The 26,042-nt window shown below is 34.3% G+C and overlaps 3 protein-coding genes across 15 annotated transcripts; 1 reads left to right on the forward strand and 2 right to left on the reverse strand.

Moving 5' to 3' along the window:
• Window positions 1-240: 240 nt before the first annotated feature.
• LOC147552731 (uncharacterized) lies at window positions 241-5,344 on the forward strand. Of its 4 annotated transcripts, XM_086670645.1 has the most exons (10): window positions 241-339; window positions 826-885; window positions 1,337-1,449; window positions 1,923-2,011; window positions 2,223-2,251; window positions 3,112-3,197; window positions 3,958-4,078; window positions 4,391-4,700; window positions 4,792-4,993; window positions 5,096-5,344. In XM_086670645.1, exons 1-4 carry the CDS (start codon window positions 264-266, stop codon window positions 1,983-1,985), a joined length of 312 nt encoding a protein of 103 aa, XP_086526771.1. In that variant the 5' UTR covers window positions 241-263; the 3' UTR covers window positions 1,986-2,011; window positions 2,223-2,251; window positions 3,112-3,197; window positions 3,958-4,078; window positions 4,391-4,700; window positions 4,792-4,993; window positions 5,096-5,344. The 4 variants fall into 4 exon arrangements, with proteins under 4 accessions (XP_086526771.1, XP_086526770.1, XP_086526773.1 ...); XM_086670644.1 differs by lacking the exon at window positions 1,923-2,011; XM_086670647.1 differs by lacking the exons at window positions 1,923-2,011; window positions 2,223-2,251 and adding an exon at window positions 2,666-2,742.
• A 4,787-nt stretch (window positions 5,345-10,131) lies between these two features.
• LOC147552732 (WRKY transcription factor 22-like) lies at window positions 10,132-11,995 on the reverse strand. Its single transcript, XM_086672606.1, has 3 exons — window positions 11,423-11,995; window positions 11,126-11,239; window positions 10,132-11,047 (listed from the first exon to the last, which is right to left on the reverse strand). The coding sequence occupies exons 1-3, from the start codon at window positions 11,842-11,844 to the stop codon at window positions 10,459-10,461; spliced, it is 1,125 nt and encodes a 374-aa protein (XP_086528732.1). The 5' UTR covers window positions 11,845-11,995; the 3' UTR covers window positions 10,132-10,458.
• A 2,920-nt stretch (window positions 11,996-14,915) lies between these two features.
• Window positions 14,916-25,349, reverse strand: LOC147552733 (exocyst complex component SEC10b-like). Of its 10 annotated transcripts, none has more exons than XR_015238030.1 (26): window positions 25,049-25,349; window positions 24,612-24,707; window positions 24,274-24,522; window positions 24,112-24,186; window positions 23,189-23,290; window positions 22,982-23,032; window positions 22,775-22,880; window positions 22,392-22,511; window positions 22,224-22,315; window positions 21,011-21,179; window positions 20,857-20,933; window positions 20,644-20,742; window positions 20,447-20,537; window positions 19,822-19,907; window positions 19,545-19,712; window positions 18,956-19,009; window positions 18,742-18,870; window positions 18,458-18,550; window positions 18,212-18,358; window positions 17,657-17,751; window positions 17,492-17,576; window positions 16,832-16,890; window positions 16,367-16,465; window positions 15,878-15,976; window positions 15,710-15,793; window positions 14,916-15,304 (listed from the first exon to the last, which is right to left on the reverse strand). XR_015238030.1 is itself a non-coding variant. In XM_086670316.1 (25 exons), the coding sequence occupies exons 2-25, from the start codon at window positions 24,705-24,707 to the stop codon at window positions 15,226-15,228; spliced, it is 2,505 nt and encodes an 834-aa protein (XP_086526442.1). In that variant the 5' UTR covers window positions 25,049-25,349; the 3' UTR covers window positions 14,916-15,225. The 10 variants fall into 10 exon arrangements, 4 of the variants coding, with proteins under 4 accessions (XP_086526442.1, XP_086526440.1, XP_086526443.1 ...); XR_015238027.1 differs by having other exon boundaries at window positions 16,367-16,487; XR_015238029.1 differs by having other exon boundaries at window positions 19,545-19,715; window positions 25,049-25,236.
• Window positions 25,350-26,042: the final 693 nt, after the last annotated feature.

Here is a 26,042-nt window from a genome sequence, read left to right on the forward strand (position 1 = left end):
GGACACAATAATTACATCAAATATGACTAGGACAACAATAAGGTGACTGGACGTCCACGTAGATATCTAGGATAAAATTAATACATTTTCCAGCCAAGTAGGATAACCACTGTACAAAATAAATCCAGCCATCCATTTTCTTTTCCAAGACTGAATCTGTCCGTTCATGCTTCAATGTCCCTTCACTTGCTATTTTTAATTATTTCATAACGTCAGACCCTCCCTTTTCCCTTTCCCTCTACAACTTTATTCTTCTCTTTATTATGCAATACACAACTTATCATCATCCTCACTCGTTCTCTCTCCATTTCTTCTGTCTCATGTCTTCTAAAATTGAAGGTAAGATTGTCTTTTATCTCATAATTTCAAGGTCAAATTGTTTTTTCTGTTGTAGATTTTTTTTGTGTTATTTATGCAATTGAATATCCAAACGAAATCATAGATTTTAGTGAGTTATTGTTTTCAGTTTTTATGGGGCTGATTTTTCATATAGTTTCTAACATTCCCTAAAGTAGGAGTCGATTTGGTTTGGATTAAAAATCAAACTCTTAAGGGCTCAATCAAATAATCTTAGAATTCCTTAATTTGTAGTTCAAATTAGAGAGTTTTTTTTTATTAATCTTTTTTTATTTGAATCTAATTTGTTTAATTTTTATGTTTATTTGATTTCATTGTTTGCCGTTACAACTAATAATTGTAGTCGTGATTTATGGGAGATTTTGAAATTTTGGTTACACGAAGAGGGAAGATATATTGAGAATTTATAATATGTCAAAGATTTGATTATTGCAAACAAACTCATAAGTGTTTTTTCTCATTTCCCAGGAGAAAGAACGGTTCTTCAACTTGAAAGAACGGTTCTTCAACTTGAATTTATGTCTCAAGGTATCAAAATTCTCTCTCAACAAAAAAAAAAAAAAAGGTATCAAAATTCTACATGTTAATTGGATTTTGACCACTAAACTTTATCTACACACAAACTGTTTGAGAGAATGTTTCATAGAGGTATGAAGTCAACTGTTTTCTTATTCCCTTTAAATTTTTTCTGACTTCTATAATTGTTTTTGTTTATCTTATAAGAAATTTATCAAAATAAGGAGGAAAAAATTATTTGCATCAACAATTAGTGAAATTGAAACATGTTAGTTTGATTGATTTTAAGTGTTATAATTGTAGTTCCAAAATCACAATTGTGGGTTAGAAACATGTTAGTTTGATTGATTTTAAGTGATTGATTCATGATTTATCTTTCTTCGTTTACTCTCATATGGGTATTAGGGAATTGCTATTTTTTGTTAATGTCACTATCCTTTTGTTATCTTTTTTAAATTTTCAGATGAGTTAGGTACAAATCTGGACAAGGTTGCTATTAGGGAATTGTTCAACATTGTGTTGTCGAATCAAACATGGACACACCCATTTACTTTATTGCACGATTTACGTAAGAAGGTAAAGTTTGATCATTGATGTCGTTTTTTTAATGTATATGTTTCAGTCTCTGTAAAGTTTTTCCGTTTCAATTCTATGAACTTACTAATCCCTTAGTTTTTTTATTTCATTACAATTCTACGAAGTTTTCTCCTAATCTTTATGTCCTTGCAAAGCTGAAATTGTTATTATTGACTGAAGACTATCACCCATTAATAATCCAGGGTATTTTCATATTTCTCACACAACCTATTTGTGAAAATTCCTCACACAATTGTATTTTAATTTTCTGAAATTTTGTTTCCTTATTACCTTTACTGCTATACTCTTTTATGGCCGTGCTGAAATCCAAATTTAGAAGCTTAACAACACTAATCTACCATGAAAATTATTAGTTAGTAAATGTATTTGCTTGTGATTTCTTTGGAATTCTCTTTCATAGACTTATGTAGTTATGTTTTGAGCACACTGAATTAACTAGTGATGATCTCCAGGGAAATGAAATTAAAAGTGATGAAGTAGCTACTGTTTTTGAAAGCATGAAAAAAGTTTTGTAATATAGATTTTTGGCAGCTATATAGAGGTACATTTCTTTGTTTAGTTACATATAGTGCAAAATTTTACTTCACGGGTCTGGCTTTTACGAGTTTGTTCTCATTTCAGTTTATTTAAAAATACTTCAGAATATCATCTCTTCCTGTTACCATCTTCATCACAGAATATCGTATTCATGACACAATATCCTATTTCCTGTTTTCCTTTAAGTTTGTTTATATTTCTGTTCTACAACTTAGGTTGGAGTCGATCAATCCTCTAACTCAAGGTACTTATTTCCCCTTTTTACTCTTAATTTATAAAGCCTGTAGTATTGTATATATATGCGCATATAATAGATTTGCATCTGGTGTATTCAATGAACAAATCTTTAATAAAACATATTCATAGAATTTATATATGTAAACTTGTATAGTTTCTCTATTGGAACAAAATCATCGAATATAGGTAATAGTATAAATTTGTTTTTGGATCAAATTTGTAATATAAATAGTTTGTATAATTAATAATACAAAGAAAGTGCAGTACAACAGAAAAGAATTATTATGATTTTGAAGCCCTCCCTCAGTATTTAGAGAAGAAAATGAGCTTTTGGAGAATGCATAGAGGTATTCGAGGCATTATGCTTCCACTAGACTCTTTAATCTTTCTCACCTTTAACGAAGTTGTACTTTTGTATCAGTCTTTCAAACACATTGATGGTTCAAGTGGATATTCTAGATAAAACTAAACTAAATGCAAAACAACCACAAAAGACAGGTACTCCATTTTCGAAGCTATAATATATCGTTTAATTAAGTGATTTTTGCCTGATCTGGTTTGACACTACTAAAACTGAATGTTCATGTCGATCAAAATATGTGTTGTAAGGGAAGGTATAAAATTCAAAAGGCATCCCCTAAGTTCTAATAGGGTAATTGTTTAGATATCAAAATTCAAAAGACATCCCCAAGTTCTTCTATACAAACCCACCTAGAAGTTGCTGCTACTAAATTGATAGGTGAACATGTTTTGATTTTCGTAGTGTATTATTGTCCAATATTAGGAACTCATTTTCGTTTTTTTTGTTGAATACCAAAATTGTTTTTTGATGAATGTATTTCTCCGTCTTCGTCAAATAATTCTCAGGTATCAACTAAGGTCACACCTGATGATGCTGACAAAGATGAGTGGTTTATCGTAAAAGTAATTCTTTATGGTACAAAATCAAAACAGTAAGTCCTCTGCTATCAAATTAGCAAATTTTCTTTACCGTTCCATGAAAAAAAATCGCATTTTTGGTTATGTTCTTTCTCCCTGGTTTTAAATAAATCATCAACTTATTCTGCAAAATTATAGTTTTTGACAAAAAAACTAGATGATTTGGGTTGGTGCTTATTTCGAACAAAGCGATGCCAATTTATTCCATCTTATTTTTTCAGTTTAAGTACATCATACATGTTTTAGATTATGGTTCATTGGTTTCTAATTTAAGGCCACACAACACAACATTTTCGCATATTGTTTCTTGTCTAAAGCGAAATGATCTTTGTGACGTCGGATTTTCCGAACTGACACTCATGTTTTTGTGCTCTACCCCGATAGCTCTCCTATAAGCAAAGCAATCGCAGGTAATCCTCATTATAGGGAATATACATATATCTGAATACTCCTTAACCGAAACTAAAATATTTACAAAGTAATGCTCGGCATATCCACAACCAAAGTGTATACATCATTGCATTATTTTGTTGTGACACTCCAAAATGTATCTGATTTTTCAGAAGAAGCACGAAGAGTGAGTCGCTTCACTCCTTCAATCATGAACCTTTCCATACAACCTTGCATATTGGAATGTTGAATTTCATCATTTCTTTATTTTCTCTTCTTAAAGCAATCTCATTTTAGATCTTGAATAAATATCAAAAATATTTTTATAATTTTTCTTTCCAAACTAAAATAAGATAGTTTTATAGTCTAACTTGTGTTTTGTAGCTACTTATTGAAGTTCGTTGACGATGAAGAAGATGGGATGATTCCACAAAGGGCAATAAGCCAATACCGGTTCATAAGGTGGCTCCTTTACCATGAAGACATCGCAAGTAACCTCTTATCTGTAAGTGGGATGTCAATTAATTGAAATCTTCGCTTTATCTCTTATAATGCGCTATGTATTTATTTTTTTGGTGAGCATCATTATTATTTAATTTTGTTTGTCAATGTGTTATCGGAGAAACTTATAATCTTGATTTTGAAATAAACTGATTAGCATTTCAACTAAGTTTTCTGAAGAATATGCAAATCTCTTCAAAACAAGTATCAAATTTAGGAACGAAAGTTTTTCTAAATTATTGCCTGTGCGTATCATTATTTTTTTCATAATTTGCAATTGCAATTAACAGTTTCCCATCTTCTTACGAAGAACCAGGTATTTTGCATGTGATTGGATGATCAAACTCATAATATAGGCGAGGGCGAAGGTGTCTTGAATTGCGAAGGTTCCTTTAGAGGAGTAGAAAGATTTTGAACGAACATTGACATTATGGTGAAGATTTTGAACTTCTTTTTTTTTCCTCATGGAATGGTGTTTCCATATGGAATTCTTGAAAAAAAAAAGTACAAGTGAAGACTATATCTTCCTGAATTATTTCTCAATAAACATAAATCATAATCGAAAATAACACCCAATTCCAGCAATTTGAACTCAATAAACATCACTTCAACTCTTCCCGCACTAGGTATTTTTTCTTCCTTCGAATTTCTTATACAATGACTTCCTGGTTTATTTCTCTGTCTTAAGTTCCTAACTTAGTTTCTATTTGTTATCAGAATTTTGAAATCAAGCAATCACATCTAGAGTTGTCCAGGTAGCGAAGCAGACGGATATGTGATATGTGGTTTCCTAAAGATTATCATTCAGTTTCGCACTAATTAAACTCTATATGTTGGGTGTGCCTTTGAATTTTTTACTCTCACTTTTTCTTTCAAAGTGGAATGGATTAGTCTCCATCTTTCGACCCCATCTTTAAAGGTAATTTACACTGTCTCTAAATTTGTAACATCACTATTTAGCATTTGTGTATTAATTTGATACATGTTGTTACATCGATGATGAACTTCATTATGTATTCAGCAACCAACCTCTTCTAAAGTGGAGCAAAGGACTGAAACTAATCAACTTCAGAAACAAAGATACTAGAAACAATTGTCTCGGTCATGTGATTGAATCAAATATGTATTTCTAATTATTTATGTATATCTTAAAAACAATTGTGGAGCTTATAACCTTATAACCTAACCCTAATCAATTTCAACCAACGATTCTTTTGTGACTGTGCATACAATTAAAGATATATAACATGACAATCCTATGCAAAGGTAATTGCTTTATCTACCGTTTACGACATCTTTTTTATATTTATGTGATTATAGATTATTGGACACTTCGTGATTATTATTATACCAATAGCGTATTATTGTGTATTAGAGTATTGAGGGTCTATTCAATATAGGGAGTTTTGTGCCAACCTCAACCATTCACAGAGGATGGATGTAGGCGACATAGTTGTTGCACCATCTTCTAGGGGTACTTCCATAATTAATTACGGAAGTACATAAATATTTAGCATGGTATGAGATGGACATGCGAATGTTGTTGAAGATGTTATCTGATTTGTGGCTATAGTTCTGTACTCTCTCTTTTGTTTTTATAAAGAAGAAACATCGTAAAGGAATTAAAAAAATTATATTCGTCTGGTGAAAAAGGAAGGGGTTAAGTCGATATTCTGCTTTTACAGTTTGGCACAGAAATATAATGTCTGGCTCTTAGCCTGCAAGAGCTATATTACGACATTGAATTTAAGTAAGTTCATTACATTTGGGTAGCGCTATGTTATCTCCGTAAGTTCACATTACGTCAAAATTCTTAGTGGAATTTCTCTTTCAACTAATTCAATTTCCTTAAGAAGTTTAACTTTAGGTTGATTCTAGAAATTGTTTAGAGCATTGGTTTCAACTTATGATATGGACGGTAAGAAGTGGACTCATTTTTATGTTTAATAAGAATGACTTTATATCTTTGAAATTCATTCGAGATCTCGTTTTGTTTCCAATTGTTATTATACTTGTTCTTTTATCCAGTACAAACCTCAACAATCGGATCAATTGTATTAACCATTCACTGTGATAGTGTATACCCAGATTGTTATAATTGACCCAGAAAATTATGCAGGCAATCTGTAATGTTGGCATATTTAGTCGCAACATAATTTTCTGAAATAATTTTTTTTGCATAAACAAATTAATTGAGGATACTTTCTATTGTTGAGCATTTGAACTCATAAAATGAATGGTCAATATTGTTGTCTGCATCTTTAATGGATTTGAATAAACAGATAGTTTGAATGTAGTGAATTTACTGTTGAGCAATTGAAATCAATTTCTAGAGAAAATCGCAACTTAAACCTACAAACACAAAAAAACTAATCGGATAAAGGTTGAGAAACAACAAACATAACATTGAGAGAGAAAATCAATCTAACGAGGGAAAATGGGTAACCAGAATGAATAATTAAAGAGTTATGCCACACAAAACATAAGACTAATAAATGTAATAGTAAACAATGTGGACACTTCTTCAACAAAAAAGGAAAAACAATGTGGACACTTCAATTTCTTCAGTGAGAAACTATGAGAGACAAGAAAGAGATAATTGCACAAAATACAAGTAGACAATTAAAACAAAAGAATTTGAACTTGAAGCAAACCCATAATTTATCTTGTTGAAAGAAAAAAGTAGATTTTCAGGGCGAATCTAAATGTAATGGTGTACTGTATTATAAATTCTTGTGTCCCCCCCCCCCTTCCTCTCACTAAAGATAAAAAACAGTCTATTCTTTTTTTTTCATAGATTCTCAACGAGTTCATCTGCTGGAGTAAATTATTATTATTACAAATTTTTTCGTGTTTCTTTCAGAATTTAATATGTTTTTATTAAAAGAATAGACTCTAAATAAACTTAAAAACGGCAAAACCAAAAATTATTTTGTAAGCTCATAAACTTATATAACTTATGATAGATCGTATACCTCTAGAATACCACACTTATCTTTAAAGAGTATCAATCTAAAAAATTAAAACTACAATAAGAGAATACCAAATGTAAAAAAAACTAAATAATCTAATAACATGTTTATTTTTTCATGTAACGTAAAGGGCATTTCCCCGCCCGTAGGGCGGGGTTTATGCCTAGTCTATTATATAAAATAGAAGGGAAAACGATGACTGGGACAAACATCCTTATTTAATTATGTATATTGTTTAGGAGTCCCTCCCAAAATTTAAAATATAGTCCTTCATAGAAATAAAGTTACCTATTTAAAAAACAATAATCCTTTCCTTCTTAGAAATAAAATAACTAATTTAAGAAAAAAAGAAACAAAATAAATTTTAAGGGTTAAAAAAAATTAAAACCTCTCTCTCTCAATAAAATAATAACTAATTTAAGAGAAAAAATAATACAAAAAATAATAACTAATAAAGTCTCTCTCTCAATAAAATATAACAATAAATTTCGTAACATTTGCTTGATACAAGTGTCCGTGCCCTAGGGCACGGGATGTACCCTAGGGCAAAACCCACAACACTTTAAAGGATGACTGGGACAAACATCCTTTTTTAATAAAGGATATTGTCTAGAAGCCCTTCTCAAAATTTAAAATATAGTCCTTCGTAGAAATAAAATTACCTATTTAAAAACAATAATCGATTCCTTCTTAAAAATAAAATAATTAATATAAGAAATACAAAAACAAAATAAATTTCAAGGGTTAAAAAAAGAAATTGAATTTTTTTTTTCTCTCTCAATAGAATAATAACTAATTTAAGAGAAAAGAAACAAAAAAGTAATACAAAAAACAATAACTAATAAAATTCTCTCTCTCAATAAAATATAACAATATATTTCGTAACATTTGATTGATACAAGTGTTCGTGCCCTAGGGCACGGGATATACCCTAGTCTTATTATAATATAATAACTTACGGTAGGAAACTTGTATATCTTGTGTCCTAGGGCAAACGGACACTTGTATCAATCAAATGTTACGAAATTTATTGTTATATTTTATTGAGAGAGAGAGAGAAAAATTTTTATTAGTTATTATTTTTTTTGTATTACTTTTTTAAAATATAGTCCTTCGTAGAAATAAAATTACCTATTTAAAAACAATAATCGATTCCTTCTTAAAAATAAAATAATTAATATAAGAAATACAAAAACAAAATAAATTTCAAGGGTTAAAAAAAGAAATTGAATTTTTTTTCTCTCTCTCTCAATAGAATAATAACTAATTTAAGAGAAAAGAAACAAAAAAGTAATACAAATAACAATAACTAATAAAATTCTCTCTCTCAATAAAATATAACAATATATTTCGTAACATTTGATTGATACAAGTGTTCGTGCCCTAGGGCACGGGATATACCCTAGTCTTATTATAATATAATAACTTAAGGTAGGAAACTTGTATATCTTGTGTCCTAGGGCAAACGGACACTTGTATCAATCAAATGTTACGAAATTTATTGTTATATTTTATTGAGAGAGTGAGAGAGAAATTTTTATTAGTTATTATTTTTTTTGTATTACTTTTTTGTTTCTTTTCTCTTAAATTAATTACTATTCTATTCAGAGAGAAATAGATTTTAATTTCTTTTTTCAACCGTTGAAATTTATTTTGTTTCTTTATTTCTTAAATTAGTTATTTTATTTCTAAGAAGGAAACGGTCATTGTTCTTTAAATAGGTAACTTTATCTCTACGAAGGACTATATCTTAAATTTTGAGAAGGGTCTCTAGACAATATCCCATATTAAAAAAGGATGTTTGTCCCAGTCATCGTTTTCCCTTCTGTTTTATATAATAGATTTTGTAGACCATTAGGGTCTTTTCATCCGTTATCTTTAGGATCCTTTTATTTTCGACCTTTAGGGTCTTGTATTGTGTCTGTGTCTAGTCCCATTTCTTTCTCTTCATGAGGCACTTTGCATTTAAAGATATGTAACTCTCATGAAATTTTCCGAGGAGAAAAATAAGAATGTATTATCATCCATGTAAACAATGTGATATTATCACTTATGAGTGGAAACTATTCCCTTGGCTTCAAACAAAAAAAGGAAAAAGAAAAAGTAAACCACTCATTGGTGGTTTAGAGGGTGTTTGATTTTTGCACTTATTAAGTGATTTTCACTTAATAAGTGCGGGCCGGCAATTTTAGACCGTTTGTTTTTTCACTTAATAAGTGAATATCACTTGTAAGTGGGGTCAAAGTAAGTGCAAAAATGTAAGCTCCAACTTGGAGCTTATTTTTTTGCACTTACTTTCTAAGTGGTAAAAAAGACATTTCTATCCCTACCGAATATAATAATTACCAATGTAATTATAATTAAAAAGAAAATCTTAAACAATTGATAAGTAAAAAATCTTTTTATGACTTTATCAATGACCCTTTTCCTCCTTCACTCATCCTTCACCTAAGCTTTTTTCTTAAAAAATTTTCACATCTCTTCCTTCATTAATCACGGAACCACCCAAACTCCATGATGAAACGTAAGTTCTTTCTCCTTCATAATTTTTAATTACTTGAGGTTAATATTTTCAACATAAAGCATTCATAAATCGTAATTCTCTTGTATCCAAACTCGCGAGCATAATGAACTAGTATGAAATGCTGATATGTAAATAATTTAAGGTCAAAATAGACAATTTCTCATTTTTATGACATTTAGAATTAATATAAGAACAAAAATCAAACACTTAGAAGTGATAGAAAACAAACGCCATATTACTTACAAGTGATATCACTTACTAAGTGATTAAAAATGTCAGATGAGAGAAATAAGAATGTATTATCATCCATGTAAACAATGTGATATTATCACTTATGAGTGGAAACTATTCCCTTGGCTTCACAAAAAAAAAAAAAAAAAAAAGTAAGCAACCTTTGTGATTATTTTTTATGTCGTTAGCAACCTTGATGTGCTAATGGGGGTACAGGGCATCCACTTCAATGCTTTTGGCGCCTTCCTACATGCAAAATTTGTGAGAGGTTTATGGGTAGAAGGGGCGCCTACAGAAATAAGTGGGACGCCTATATAACATACCTTTTATTAATCCTAGCATAATAAGTTGCAAATAATTAACAATTAATGAAATTAAAGTGTTGACTTTTGACATTTACAGAATTTCATACAGTAAGTCCACGTTTGTGAAACCAGAGACAAGGAATCACTTTCTCTCTCTAAAAAGGGTCGTTAGTGGTGGTGGTGGTGGTCTTTACAGAACAAGGGGTCATTTGGTAGTGGTGGTGGAGAGATTCTCTCTCCCTCCCCCTCCGCCCTCTCTCTCTCTACAGTTACTCCACTATCTAATAGTATTTCTCTAGGCAGACAAAAAAGGTTTCTCTTTCAGAAAACAAGGCCCGAAATTTTCGAGTAATCAGCTTCCTCCAATGGCGGTTGTGGCATTGTTAGTATACCAATTCGTCGGAAAATTCGCCGGAAACTGATCAGTAAAAGAGTCTTCCAAAACTGAATCAGCTGTGACTGATACGTTAATCTCGGGAGCATTTGGTGATGGAGTGGTATGAACGGTGAATTCTTCTAAACCCATGAAGAAATCATCATCCATTACCAAATCATGAGGGATAACACAATTTTCTTCATCTTCTTCATCAATCATTTGTTCATCATCTTCTTGATTGTCCTGTTTAATTTCATCATTCATCATTGATGTCATTAATGGTGTTGTTGGGGAAAGATCTGTTGTTGATTTCTGAGAAGATGAAGAAGAACATGTGGGTTTGTTAGTACTAATTTCTTCTTCATCACCTCCATTAATGGTGGTATCTTTCAGTGAGGTTGAAAATTTGTGACGAGTACTTCCGGCGAGTGAGTTCCGGTGAGTTGGAACAGGATGATTATGTTCAGATGTATAAGTAATTATGAACATTGATGGATCTGATCGACTTTTTTCAACTTGTTTTCTTGCTAAACAACCTTTTGAACTACTGCATCTGTAATATCCCCTGTTTTTTTGAAAACCCATTTTTAGAGAGAGAAAATGAAGAAGAAATGAACAAAAACCCTAGAGAGAGAAGACCCACCTTGGATAGGGAGAACCTTTGATGGGTTTCTGTCCATATTTACGCCAAGCCCACATATCTGAAGATAAACCCTCTGCCGGTACTTGACAAACAACCCTCTTTTGCTGGTTCTTCCTGAAAAAGGAAAAAATTAGCAGAGATTCAAACATGAGTATCAATTAAATTTCTAAATTAACTCCAAAATCAATAAAAATGGAACTTAAATGATAGATTAAAAAAAATGGGTATCTCAGAATTGGAAAAAAACAGAGAGATGAAATGACTTGGGTATCTGTAAATTTGGTTAACAAGTCTTACCTTTTTTTAGGTCGAGATATTTGAGATTGTGTAGTAGTAGTAGTAGCAGGAGAAATGATTGAACAAGTAAGAGGACGATGAGATTTAACTTGTTGGATCTGTTTTTGTTGGGAATTTTGTAGTTGTTTTTGCTGAAATTGCAATCCACCAGTAAGAACTGGAGATACCCTTGTTGATGTCGATAAGGTTTTAGGGGAAGTGATTAATTTGTGAGAATGAGGGGGAAAAGGTTTATAAAGCTGTTCAAATTCATCAAGAACACTTTTTGATGATTGATATAGATCTGGTAGAGAGAGAAACTGATCTTCTTGTTTCAAACAACTACCCAATGGAGCAGAAGTAAAAGGAACTGCACTGGTTGTGGTGGTGGTGGTGGAGTTGTAGCAACCTCTTACCACCGCCTGTAAATCCCAATCTTCCATTACGAGTAGAGAGAGAGAGAAATGAATGAAGAGACAGAGGACGGCGCTGACTTTTGCTAAAGGGTAAGAGAAAAGAGGTGGTGAGAAATGAGAGAACCCAAGACTGGGTTTTATTGTTTATATATAGATAGAAAGTTAGAGAGAGAAAGAGAGAGAGAGAGAGTGGGATTTTGTCTCTCACTAGGTTAGTAGGTTTTGGGTGGTGAATGGGGGGATTGACTTGTACAAATGTCAAAGGGGCGCAGTTTTTGCTTAGAGCCAAGGAAAAGCAAACACGGTTACTGGGAGTGTGTAAGATTTTGCTGCTTGTACGGATTGCTTTATGGATGAATGTTTACCAATCAGAATACACACCTACCTACTCTCCCTCCCTCTTTCATCTCCTAAGGCTGCGTTTGGATTGTATATTCAAGACAAAATTAATGAGAGGGAAACTAATTATTCCTCATTTTCCTTAATTCCTCTTAAAGTAACTAATCTACTTTCAATGTAATTCCGGCTTGGGGTTACTTAGGGGTGGGAATCAGTTCTGGTCGAACCGGATGCACTTGTGGCCTTGAAGTTTCTGGTTTGGTTTCGATCGAATACAAAATTTTTTAAACAAGTGAGAGTCTGATCGAGATATGGTACGGTCGATTCTCAAACGTAAACTTCTTGTACTTGTTTCTTTCACGTATCAAATTTGTTTGGTCATTCCGCTTATCAATATAAAAAGAAAAAATTGTTTGGCCATTTAGGTACTCAGAGGTCAGAGTAATTCATGAACCTCTTATCTCTCAAACATCACCCAAACAAGACATGAATACGAATGGTTAGTGTGTAAAGTCGAACAAGTATTTAGAGTCAATTATTTCGGTAGAACCAATTATATTCCTTGGCCATTTAGGATAAGTACATTTGCTTTTTTAATATAGTAGGTTGTGGATGACAAAGTTGATGTAGACAGTTTGCTTGTCTAATTTTATATATGTTGACATAGAAAATTTAATAGTAAATCTTTTCAAGTTTTGTTGGAAACATATTTTAAATGAAAAAGAGAAAATCCCAAAGAATTTTGCGGTACACACGAGATTGACATTAAATATAGACGGATATTCAAATATGTAGTCTCGAAAAATAATATAGTCAAGTTAAGTGGTATAAATGGATTTCATCAAAAAAAAAAGTGGTATAAATGGCTAATTGACATTGTGGAACTACATTGATCTTGTTAAAATTTCAACACTTCAATTATTACGAAAATTATATTTAATTCAGTTCAAATATATTTTTAGCTTCACAAAATATAGAAATTTTTTTTTTTGAAAGAAAATATAGAAATATTAACAAACATTTGATTCCACTTGTTTCACATAGTTCACCAAATTTAAAAGGATAACTTCACAAAAAGAAAGTGAGAGTAAAAAAAAAAGTGACTCAATACAGACCGTTAAATCACAAAGAGATAAAAAGAAGAAAGGGAAAATAACATAAAAGAGAGAGGAAAGTAAACGGGAGCACCACAACCCTTGCCCCTTGGAAGCTTCACCTTGATCTTTGGTTTCTTGCCGTTTTTTCTTCCCCTATAAATGTTGACATGAATCTATAACTTATAGCAAAACTTTGTTCCTGGTCCTGAGCCTAGGGATATACTTTCATTTCGACTAGGGTGTGTGTTATTGCCTTCTTTACGGGGAAATGAATTTTTCCACTTGATCAATTTTTAGAAAAATAGAAAAAGCTTTTGTACTAGGGTGTGTGTTTGAAAACTTTTCTTTTGGTACCTTTTTTTTCTTCTTTCACATTACCAAAGTTGTATGAAGTTGTATGTGTTTATGAGTGTAAGATGGATGTAGAAATAGGTTAGCATAACATATGGTATTCTTTTGTACTATGGCATAAAACCCTATGTGTACATGAATTAGACATCTTAGCATCTCACTCTCTTAATCATATGTTGGTTAATGACTCTTAGGTTGTTCAAATGTGTGTGTGAGAGAGAAAGAGAGGAGTGGGTTTGGCTTATAGGGCATGTACACTTGAATTGATAGATACATTTACTATAAAAGAGAAGATTGCAATCTCTTTAAGCAGCTCACATTCCACTTACCTTTTTATCTTCTCTCTCTCTCTCTATCACTCTATGAACTATCCCTCTCTATATAGATCTCTGTCTACCCATCAATATCTTGAGAAGGAAGCCGAGTAGAAGAGAAAAGGATCACAACCCCCCCCCCCCCCCCCCCCCCCCCCCACAAACACTCACTTTATAGTGGGGGCAGGCAGAGGTGGTGCCACACTAAAGTAGGCCTAGAATGCCCACGCCACTACCACTACCACCACCACCATCAAAGTGTCCAAGTCACTTAATTCAACATCAATTTAGGGTTTGTCATTACTTATTAGAAATCTATGACATCTCCTTACCCTTAGCTTTTAGGGTAAGATTTGAACCCATCTTTACACTCTTACATAGTGGTAAAATAGTTGTTGGAAACCAAAGAAATTTAAATCTAAAAGAGAATAGTTTGTCACCTAAATTTTTTTTTTTTGTTGAACTTTTTTTTCTTGTTGAAAATAGTTTGTAAAATAGTTGTTTGTCAGGTAAATATGTATATGTAGAAACCAGATTCACATAAACAAATAGTTTCGTCTAGAATAATAGTTTGACATTTACCAACATGAATTTTCAACCAATGAAAGGTCTATTATGAAACAATCCGTTTTTTACTTTTCTTCTAAGGTTCTTGTTTATCACTCACAGTGACTATACCAATCAACTTTTAAAGTTATAATCATGGTTACTTTTTTTTTTTGTAACTTTTCATATATTCACGGACCTGTTTTCATTACATTGACCTATATGGGGTAGAAGAATCATCACTTGGCTACATGATTCAGACACCACTTGGTAACTATATCGAACCCCTTTTTTACATGCTATAAGTAACGTCTTTTGGGGCAGTGATTGTTACAAATGATCTTTGTCATTGCTTTTACTGTTTTGGAGATGGACAGATATGTTGCATCTATGTAAATAATGAATGATCAGATGATACTATGTGACATAATGAAAACCCATGGTACTTCGGTTTTGTGAAAGAAGCATTATTAATATACAACATATCTTACACAAAAAATTCCATCTACACAAAACTTCACAAAGTTTGAACTCAACACCTGTATTAACAGTCAAACGCATACGAATGTAAAAAAAATCTGTAAACTTATCTCCCAGTCGGTACATGTACAAAATCGGAACAATAAGAAAGAGAATGTTGCCGTCAAGGTGTTAATGGAGGTCTTCTTCGCTTCTGTACCTGATCGTGAATGAAAAAAATGGTAGCCATCTACTTTGCTAAAGACCCATATTCCATTGTTTAGTGCTCCAAGGTGTGACCATTAAATGGAACTCTGCCACAAGGAACTAAGTCTAGATGCAAGCTTTGCAGATTTATAGTCTTCTCTAAGTTGAATAAATCTGGATCAATAATCATAACCACAACCAATTATTTATTATAGAAATTGAAGTAGGAGCACATGGATACCCCATGTTTTGAGGGAATTTTAAAGTTCATGGGGACGATTCAAGGGATTATGCCAACAAAATTACATTGTCTTTAAGACTTCTAGTAGCGAAAGTTGGTGAAAATTTCGAAGTGTTATGGGAGTATATGTGTTTAGCATAATTAATAACTAACGAATCCGATGGGGTTAAAAGTTGTGAATACTCTCTTTGACTTTTTCGTGAGGATGATCTAAATGGTGAGGAGATCATCCTCGTCAAAAATCAAGTTCAAATCATCTTAATGTGGAACCCTACATAGTGGTGGAGATGCGGTGTTTAATTAGGAATCCAAAGAAAAACAGTTCTTCCTTTTGTTACCTCTGTGCGTCTTTTCGAATACTTGGGGATCCTTCAAACAAGGTAGCGAGACTTTCAGGTGCAACAATGAAGACATTGGCCATTCTGGTAGGTTAAAGATAGTAGAAATTTAAGACCCAGCAAATATAACGAAAGTAGAGAGAGAAACAAAGTGTAATCTGCACTTACATGCCCAACAATTCAAATTTCTCGTCGACGGAGGGAGCATTGAAGCTGCGCACGTACTCTCCGTACTCAGTAATGTCACGTTTCAGCCGCAGTCCACCACTTTGGAAAAGACAAATAAGCTTACTAGTTAGAAGATGTAATTGAAACTATAGTCATCTCGTGATAACAGTAGTAAAAAGAAATGCAGTACATATCGTCCTATTGAACCTTAAAAAATTCATATACAACTCTCAAAGCTTTTGATTCTTTCATATGATTCTAGAAAGGATGATAACTAATATTGATGAGTATATAAGATCACATAAACGAGACATATTGTGGGTTCGACCTCCAGTAGTTGAGTATGTACTAGTAATTTTTTAGGAACAAGATCTCATCATCTACTTGAACTTTTATGCGACTTTTAAGTAGTTATGGATAAGCTTGAGAGGTTAGTCGTGGAAAATTACGAACTTGCCAATGACATACAGGAAGGCTTTATAATAGTACCATGTTGGCAAAGGTGATTCTTCTGATCAAGAATGTAAGCTCTAGTGCCTCTCCATCATCGCCAATTGGTTTTGAGTTGGATGTCCAAAGTCCAAAACACTTAAAAATAGTAGAGATAGCCCTGTAAGTGACAGGCCCAAGGATAACACGTGTCCCACATCATCCAACAAAGAAAACACGTCTTACAAGTGAGGTGTGTAAAAATAATCATAGATGAACAAAGTTACAAAGGGAAACCTCATAAGTCATGCCCACCAATATAATTTCCACAGCATGTTTACTTACTGCCAATTGGTTTAATTTGGATGCTCAGAAACTTAATATAAGGTCAAAAGAATTTAGCGTGATTACCAAGAGCTTCGGAAAAGAAAAGCCTTATTACCAAATTTAACAGGCTCAACAACCATCTGGTGTGCTAATTTTCACATTAACAGGTCATGAAATGCAAGTAGTTCAGATTGTTACCTGGGGTTAAAAGTGTACTTCTGCCAATGGCTAAGCAACCCCTTGTGCAAGCGGCTTCCCTAATCACAAACACATTGTTATTGTTTAGGGTGTTAAGTATTGAAATAATACACTTGCTCAACGAGACTTCAATTGGTTGGCTCATATTATCATGCTTCTAATAATATGGATCAGGATACCAGCATGTGGCTGGTAGAGAAATAAATAGGTACAAATAAATATTATGTTAAATCAGCAGAAAATGCAATCATACATATAAGGGCAGCATTTACATCTGCCACTGTTGTATATGTGTACATTTGGTTAAAGTTCACTGGGAAGTCTAATATAAGAAACTGATGATCTTCCAAACAAAAAGTGCTATTACAATGAACTCTGTAGGATACTGCAACAGAGCTCGAGAAAAATCGTGCTTATAGTTCTTTGGAAACCAAGTACCCGTTTATTAGATAGAAAATTATGATGTAGATTTCATCGTTAAGAAACTTCTAGACGAGGTAATTTCTTTAGAAAATCGGAACTTTAAGCAATAATAATGTAATATATTAAGAAAACATATTCACTGTAACAACATATGTAAATTGCAAACAGCAGTCATTGTTTTTACGTTCTTAGTAGCTATTATATTGTCAGATATGTAAGAGAAGTGAATCGACATACCAATTCTGTCAGGAATGCTTGTTTATTGAGACCTTCAAGTGCAGTGAATGAAACCTCAAGTACACGAGAGAGGTAAGCAACTACTCTGGTAAAGAGAAAATAGAACAAAAAAGTCAATGATCAGCTTTTCATCACAAGGTTCAGGTAATGTGTTGGTACATGCACCTTGTGCAAGCAGTTGTTGGTCGATGATCAGCCATTCCATCATCAAGCGATCGAAAATCTGTTGCCTTCTGTTCTGCAGACAGCAACCGCTCCACCTGCAAAATGGTTCCATCAGAAAATTGCAAGAGATAGAAACGAGAAGTACCAATGATTGAATTGTCAGCTTTCAAAGTTGTCCAGGTATTGGAAAAAGAACGCTAATAAATTGCCTTCTTGACCTCCTATTGAAAACAGTGCATTATCATTGTTTCATGGAGATTCGTGTTGACAATCTCGAAAAACCGGAAGTGAGGAGTTGGTGATCAAGTATGCACTTAAGCAGAGAGTTGATCTAGTTTTTGTCTTACAAAAAAGTTGTCACTAGTAGGACCTGAAGCACATGTAAACTTATCAAAGATATCACAAAAAAAGAAAAAAGAACAACTAGGAATTGATTTCTAACCATAGCTGCTGAAGTTGGTAGATGGAAAAACAATTTAGCAAGGCAAGATTTTAATAAAGCCAAAAGGCAGAGGAATCCTAAACCCATTAGTAAATGGAATTTTAAGTAGAGACCTCAGCCATCACGGTTTCAATGCACTGTTGAAGACCTTTATAAGCAGCACCCTCTGCACTGGACATGGCTGTTGCCATTTCTTCACAAGAAGCAGCATGGGCACCATCCACGGGTAGCAAGAGTCGAGAAATAGAGTTTGTAAAATACTGTCAAGAAATGACTATATAATATCAAGACAGGTCACACAGAGCTATAAAGTAAAAACATTAACGGAACCAAATAACTGAACCCAAAACGAAGCACACCTGCTGGACTATAGCCACACTACTAGCACAACGTTGAACTGCTACCATGAACGATCTGAAACTGCTTTCACCAGCAGCAGCGGCAGCTTCTGCCTAAACACCAGTAACAACATATATTTGCTTCAAGGGTGAAAAATTATAACATTACCATGAAAAAAAATATGTTTTATTGTTAAGACAATTAACTGAGATCAATTATTTTTCTATAGATAAACGATATAAGAGTATGAGTTCATTGATGACGAATGAATTAGAATGTCAAAAGAAAGTGCTCGAGAATTTACAGCAGAAGCTGCTGCAGCTGCCACTCTTCTACTAACACTTGTGCCGAGCACAAATCTTTCCCTCAAAGCTGCAGCCTCGTTGAGACTATCTCTGGCCCTTTCAAGCCCTTCTGTTATATATTGACTAACCTGCAAAGGAAAACGATGTGGGCTTAATCTTGTCAATCTGATGACAACCTACTACCTGAATATAATAATTTAAAACATGACTTACTTGGTCGAGCAAGCAAGTAAATACCGCTTTGACATTAGATGCAAGACTAGCAGGCTGCAGGATGACACGTTAAGAATTAGTAAGGGTGAAAAACCAGAAATGCTTTTTAAAACGGAAGAACTAGAAAGCTAATATGCAGTAAATCCGTGAAGATCATAGAAAGAAGAAAGTCTAAAAGGGGAAGAGTGTAGCTGATCATTGTTTCGGTTAAGTTTGGGGTCATCCAACTTAAAACCAATTGACAATGAGTGGAGAGGACCTAGACATTACATTCTTCATCGTTGGAGTGTCCATTCCAATGTGCGACTATTCTCACACGCCCCCTCACGTGTGACATTCTTTGAACCTACCACGTGTCCTCTTTTCTTTTTTCGAGTGATGTGAAGCACGGTGACTTTTAAACCTGTCACGTGAGGGCCTAGCTCTAATACCATGTTAAGTTTGTGGTGATCGAACATAAAACCAATTCGCAATGAGTGGAGAGGACTTAGACATTATATTCTTTGTTGTTGGAGTGCCCATTCCCAATGTGGGACTATTCTCACAGTTTCTATAGATGTTCTTCTGAGGACAACTTCTTACGACTAACCTGAGATGAAAACAAATTGCATCTAGAAATTGCCTCTTCATTCCACCGCACAAACTCCGTCACTACTGTGACTGAGATCTGCTGCTGTGAAGACGACATTGAGGCTCCTTTTGAGCGTCCAATTGTCCCGGATGACTCGGAATGGTTTTCAGCACGTACTTCTTCCATCTGCTTTACATAATAAAATGCTTGATACATTAAATAACTATATTCGTGATTCCAAACCCTGTTTACAAATCCAAATGGTTGTAACAAATGGATACAAGGGATACCAAACCTTTGCCCCGAAGAGCTGTCCAAGAGAGGCCTGTTCATGTTCAGGATACTCGTCTTTGTGAGCAAGAAACAGAGATTCTGTCAGGCCTGGACCAAGAAAGTTAGCAATTCTTAGAAATATGACAAGATGACTCACTTCAACCAATATGAGCTTAATATAAGTCATTCCTTTCAAAGACAATCAAAAGTAGTTCCTTTGACATGGGTTATTTTACTCATTCGTGTATGCCAATTTTTCCTCCATTGATTTCTAATGAGAAATATCCATGTCTAAACTCTAGCCTTGCTATAAAGATAGCAAAGACCTCTATAAAAATAGGTAGAGCAGTAGAGAAGACTGAAATAACCAAACTAATGGTGGATTGAATAAATCAGTTGTCGGTTTTAATGGGAGTAAGTAAAATATAGGATAATTAATGTCCTATTCTGTGTCAGGATGTGCTCCGGGGGCATGCAGATACATATTGATGCATGTATCGGAAATAAGAAGCAAAATGCGTCAGAAAGTGGCACACTTATCTAAACCAAATTTCATGTTTCCTCGTACGAGGCGAATCTTCAAAGTTTAAGAATTTCACATTTCAGAATTTCTATGTGAGTATCGAGATCAGAATTTATTGTATTACCCTCAATATCCAAGTCACCACACCCTACAGCTCGTAAATCTCTTGCAAGTTCCTGTGTCTTCTCGTAGGCTACAGCTAGAATCCTTAGATACTGCACCCTCGCCGCAAGAAAAAAATTGAAAATAGAATCTACATGATGAGATTTAAGAATGGCATAAAACAAACAAGATCTGGAAAACTTGACTACTTCAACTCACCAAAAGAAGTCCTCCTTGATCAATGGGAGGTAAATTCACAAGAGATGGCTTCACTAAAAGCTTGTCCAGAAGTGATGTTACTCGCTCCTCCAAAACTCGCTATAAATTACAAAATTGTGCAAAAACTTAGTATGCTACTAAAGCATAAACACCCCGGAGAGAGAGAGAGAGAGAGAGAGAGAGAGAGAGAGAGAGAGAGAGAGAGAGAGAGACCTGTACGAGGATCGCCATGACATCATGCGGGGAAGGGAATACAGCTATTATTGTGGCAGCTTCTTTCCGCACAGTATCTGCAAGTGGAGAACCACAAAAGGTATTGTTATTTAAGAGATTCTGACCCCCTGACTTAATCAAGGATCGTTCAGACCTGTGATTTCTTTGTACACTGAAGAAAGTCCACGTGCAACATTGCTAGGATTCAGTTGCGAACCCTGCTCCCCAAGGACCAAATTGGTGTCCGCATTCATTACCTCCATATCCATAAACATTGGTCGGGTTCGGACATAATGTTGCATAGCACTTGTACCCCTGTTAAACTGCATGGGTAGAAAAGTTAACTGGTAAGACGGTGGCAGAAAATTCATTAACTCCAGGACAGCTTCTTAGTGATCCCAAGAAGCTATTCGCTGGAAAAATGCTTAAGATAAGAATCTCAGCATCTACCAGGAAGAAAGAGTAGAGAAACGGGGGTTGTTTTCAGAACGTGGGAATTTAAAGTGGAGTTTCGAATTCTGGGTCAAACCTCAATTACCAATATTTGATTGCCCATTTTAACGGAAACTTTGTGATGTGCAATAGAGAATATATTCCTAAGGAGGAGGTGGTAAAACAAAATCACATCTAAATTTGCCCTCATAAAAACCTAAACTTTCTCCAAATATTTTCTCATTTTTGCGTTTTTCCCACTATTGAATTGAAACACCTTTAGAGATCAGTAGATGATTTTAAAGTGCTCACTCCTTTCCTCTTAAAGTAGACCAGGTATGCATGTTATTTCCATCTTCTTCTTCTTTTCCATCTTCAGGCAATAGTATTACAGAAGTGTGAGCTACTGATCTCTTCTTAGCATTCGTCAAAATATGACTTCATTCTACTAGGCTGAAGTTTTCATGTAAAATCGTAGATCTTGTTATCCTATTTCAACTTATTGGGCTTTGGAAGTACTGAGCTAGTAGCATATCGCTTTCAGAGTGGTTCTTAAGTTGCAAAGGGTTATTATTTTATTGAAATGCCAAGACGGGTCGGGGGAAGAATTGCACCTCTCATGACTGGTCTTAGGATTGGAAGATAATGTGCAGTCTCAAGCTTAATTGTGTACCCTTGCGGTCAATATGATTTAGTTTTTCTTCCCTCCGTTCGTAGTGCATAATACTCTATTTTTCAAACAAAATGATTTCTATGTAGCTAATAAATAATCCTTTAAAGAGCTAACACCTAAAAAGGAAGTGGTTTAGCGATAGCTAAATACATGCTAGAATCTACGTAACCACATACACCACATAAAGGAACGAGTTGGTATGTTTGTGAAACACAACAAGTGTATTACAAATAACATCATAGTTACACCGATAATATTTTACCTGGGACAAAATTTTCGCACATTCTGCCATTGTTGATAATTCTCGCCTCTGGGATGCTGCATCAAACCGAGATAGCAATCTATTCTCGAGTTCTGTTCAACGGCCAGAAAGAAAATATTTTTAATTGCCACATACAAAAAAGTATACAGTGGAGACGGATCAACCCACCATTGCAGTAGTCTTGAAGATTTGCAACTGCAACTTCTAGACCTCTGCTTGCAATTGCATTTCCTGAAATGGAAGGTGCAGTTATGCTATGTCTCCCACTATCCTCCTCAGCAAATGCTCCTGAAATTAAACATCATAGTAATATGATCTAAACTGCTAATACAAATCAGCATGTGAATAGTCTAGGATGCTCATAAACTAAGTAAAAACAGAACAGGTTGGAAAAATTCGATACTAAAGACTTCAAAAACTTGGTGTTTAAGTTAATCCGTTACTTCCCCACCAAATATTACTCTGACCATGGTAGAAGTTAATATCCAAAAATCATCAGAGGGCAATCGCAGATTGATAAAAAATAAATAAACAGGCAAATAGTGGCTTACGCAATTTTTGTGCAACTGACGCAGCTTCGGCAACACGACTGTCATCAGAAAACAGAGGAGAAAGTTCTATTAAGTCGCCTGGGCTGCTGTTGAACTCTGACAAGTACTGAAGAACAATTGAAGAACACGGTATTAAAGCACGACGAAACTCATAAACAGGTGGGGCAAGGAAAACAAACAGCCTCTAGTTTAGGAGGTTTTCACGACCTTGATGAGCTCAATTGTTTGACTTGCAGTTTCTTTCTGGGAATCTGCACTCTGACAAGCAATAATTACATTTGTTAGGTATAATACTATTCACCGCGCGTACATAGTATATTACATATCTTGGTTCAATAGATTCGTTTTTTTTTCTTCTAAATAGTATATTAATTATTCTAATATGCAGCAAAACATTTTCTCAAGTCACTTTACCTGCAGATGGTCGCCAATCTTCGCAGCAGTTTGTCCAACACTAGAAATACGTGAATCGAGTCTTGCGAAGCTATCAAATAGCCCATCTACACCTGTCTCGAGCTGAAGGGATGAAGAAACATTGTATTAGAATCTTAACAATTTTCAAAGGCGTCAGGAAAGCTCCATAAGGGATCTTAAAGGCTCTATGTTTATTTGAGGTACCCGCCTTTCTTTCCAGTAACCATAGTCTATTTTGGTGTTTAATCATATCAATGTATTATGTATCCTATAATATTAACTTTATCATTTTATCTATGAACCCAACAGCCATATTCTACAAGATGAGATTGAATGTAAGTATAGCCATGTATATCTATATCATGTAGACGGCTCACCCGCCTAACCCCACTAGTTTTAGGCTCCTCTGCACGTTCCTTTTTTTCTCTTTCACACCTTGTAATACGATAAAGTTATATTCTAGGAGAGTTTGGAGGCTTCAGAAATGCCTGTCCTGACAATCAGTAGAAACCCATAGAGAAATGGAAGAGGAATTGCAAACTCTGGAAAACGAGTCGTGCTACCTAAATTTCAAATGTCATGAATATTTAGCTCCTATGACGCGTGGAAAGTTATAATTCTGACAACCAAATACTTCAAAGTGTATTTTTACTTTATCACGCATAAATGGTTATGTCACCTTTAATATCAGCTTTGTCGTGGATCTCTTCGCATTGAAAAATAGGGAACAAGAAAAACCAGGAGACTCTGGGCAGCAATCCTATGTGGCTTGCTGTGATTCACGCTTTAGTGGACGAGAATCATCGGAAGCGCGAATTATGGCAACCCACATATGGGGAATTTGAAGTTTAGGTGCAACCGAAGTTATTCGAGCAATGCCAAATTATCATACAAATTGTTTAGTTCAATTTCACACCACTAACCTCAGAGAGTGTCTTTCGGTGCTTTGTGTCCTGAACGGAAACCTCCTTTTTGAGATTGAACAGTTTTGCATCAACCTTCAACCCAAAAAATTTAAAAAGTCAAACCATAACGAAAATATGTATAGACTAAATACAATCCATAGGTTGGATTCCCAACCATACCTGTAGTCGAAGATCAATCAACTCCTTACAAGAATCCTTGAACAAAGATAAGAGAGAATCAACTTCAGGAAACAACGGACTAGTAAGCCCTAGTGCTGCTTTTGCCGCATCAGATGGAGCTCGTGAATGTCCGTTTGCTAAACCATCATTTCCACCAACTCCTTCTAATGAATCAGTATCTTCTTCTTGAAATGATGGAAGAAGCTCATTTACCAAGTTCCCGAATAATGCATCGAAAGAAAAATCTCCCTATAAAAAGGAAATTAATCTTCACCATCTAAGTTACCGATTAAGAAATTTCACTAACTAGGAGTAAAATAACAAGTTGGAGTGTGTACCTTGAAGTCGTCTATGTCAAGAATAAGTGGAAGTGAGCTAACTGATGACGGCTTTGAATTTCTATCAATTCTAGTTCTATCTCTACTTTCTTGCATCTACCATTCAAGGATATCTGAATTAGGAAAATTATTTATACAAGGTTGATTCATGCATTAATGATTAAACTAACACAGTAATTAATTTCTTCAAATACGCCCAAAATAGTACAGACTACACCATCAGGAATGCGAAAACGATCAGACCAATTAGAAATACCATAGACACTAATTTTTACATATAATCATCACGCAAAATCTAAATTACAAATGATAATTGTAATCATTTAGGGTTTGAGTATATTGAAATGAAGTTGGGAAGTGTATTAACGAGAATTCAAAGAGGTTTACTTTTCAACATGCTCCAGATTGAGAAAATGAAAATTAAAAAGAAAGTTTACCTCTAATTAGTTGGATCTAACAAGATAGAGATATATTAAAGCGGGTAGTTTTTACTGTTCGTATTAGGTTTCAGAGTGTTTCTTCGTTTTGATCGATGAAGAGAGAGAGAAAGTAAAGGAAGACTCTGGTCCAGGTCGCTTTTAGGGTGTATACTGGGAGTATTATTTTTGCCAACGAGAGAGACGATATCAAAATGACGGTTTTATCCTTGCGGTTAACATGACCACCTAGGCATGATTTTCTTACCGAACTTGTCTACAGTGATGATGTGGCATACTGATGATGATGGTCCGACCGAACGAGTGGTGCCGAGGGGAGGAAACGAAGGCAAAAAAACAAAAAAAAAAATTTAATGAGGTCATCGGCCGGTGTCCAGCCGATTTTTAGCAACTAGTGACCGCCAAGAAGAAAGTAACAAAAGATAAGAAGGAAAGAACCCAGAAGAGAGGCGTAGAAAATGAAAAGATATGTCAACAGTTAAAATTGACCGACGAAAAAAATTAAAAGAGTATTGAACATAACCAGATCATCTTTTTGAAGTCATATTGATAAGTTTATCTTAGGAGGCCAAATAAATTATCGTAGACGAACTCAAAGTGGGAAGTGATCTACAGAGGGAAGGAATAATGATTTGATTTTTTCTTTTTTTCAAATCCCACTAATATCTTTCAACAAAAAAAAATCCCACTAGTTTGAATGAGCTAATTTCAAAATATCTTTTTAATCCGACCTAGTCAAACTCGTTTAGGTAACTCTTCGAAATTCCAGTATGCCCTTTCAGTCCAACAATCATGCCAAATTAAGAATATATTATCCGAAATTACCTAAAATGGCTATTGTAACCCCGACCTAAGTAGGTCAAATTTAGACAATTTAAATTTAGACGAATCAGATTCAGGCACCACCTAAGCAGCTAGTAGATCATTTTAACAAAAAATAGCTAGTAGACCACGTAAAGGAAGATAGCTACGATTAGTTTCATGGATGAAGCTC

This window comes from Eschscholzia californica, unplaced genomic scaffold (assembly GCF_041429995.1).
Source record: "Eschscholzia californica isolate CP2 unplaced genomic scaffold, dmEscCali1.0.p SCAF_3, whole genome shotgun sequence".
In the NCBI taxonomy this organism is placed as follows: Eukaryota; Viridiplantae; Streptophyta; class Magnoliopsida; order Ranunculales; family Papaveraceae; genus Eschscholzia; species Eschscholzia californica.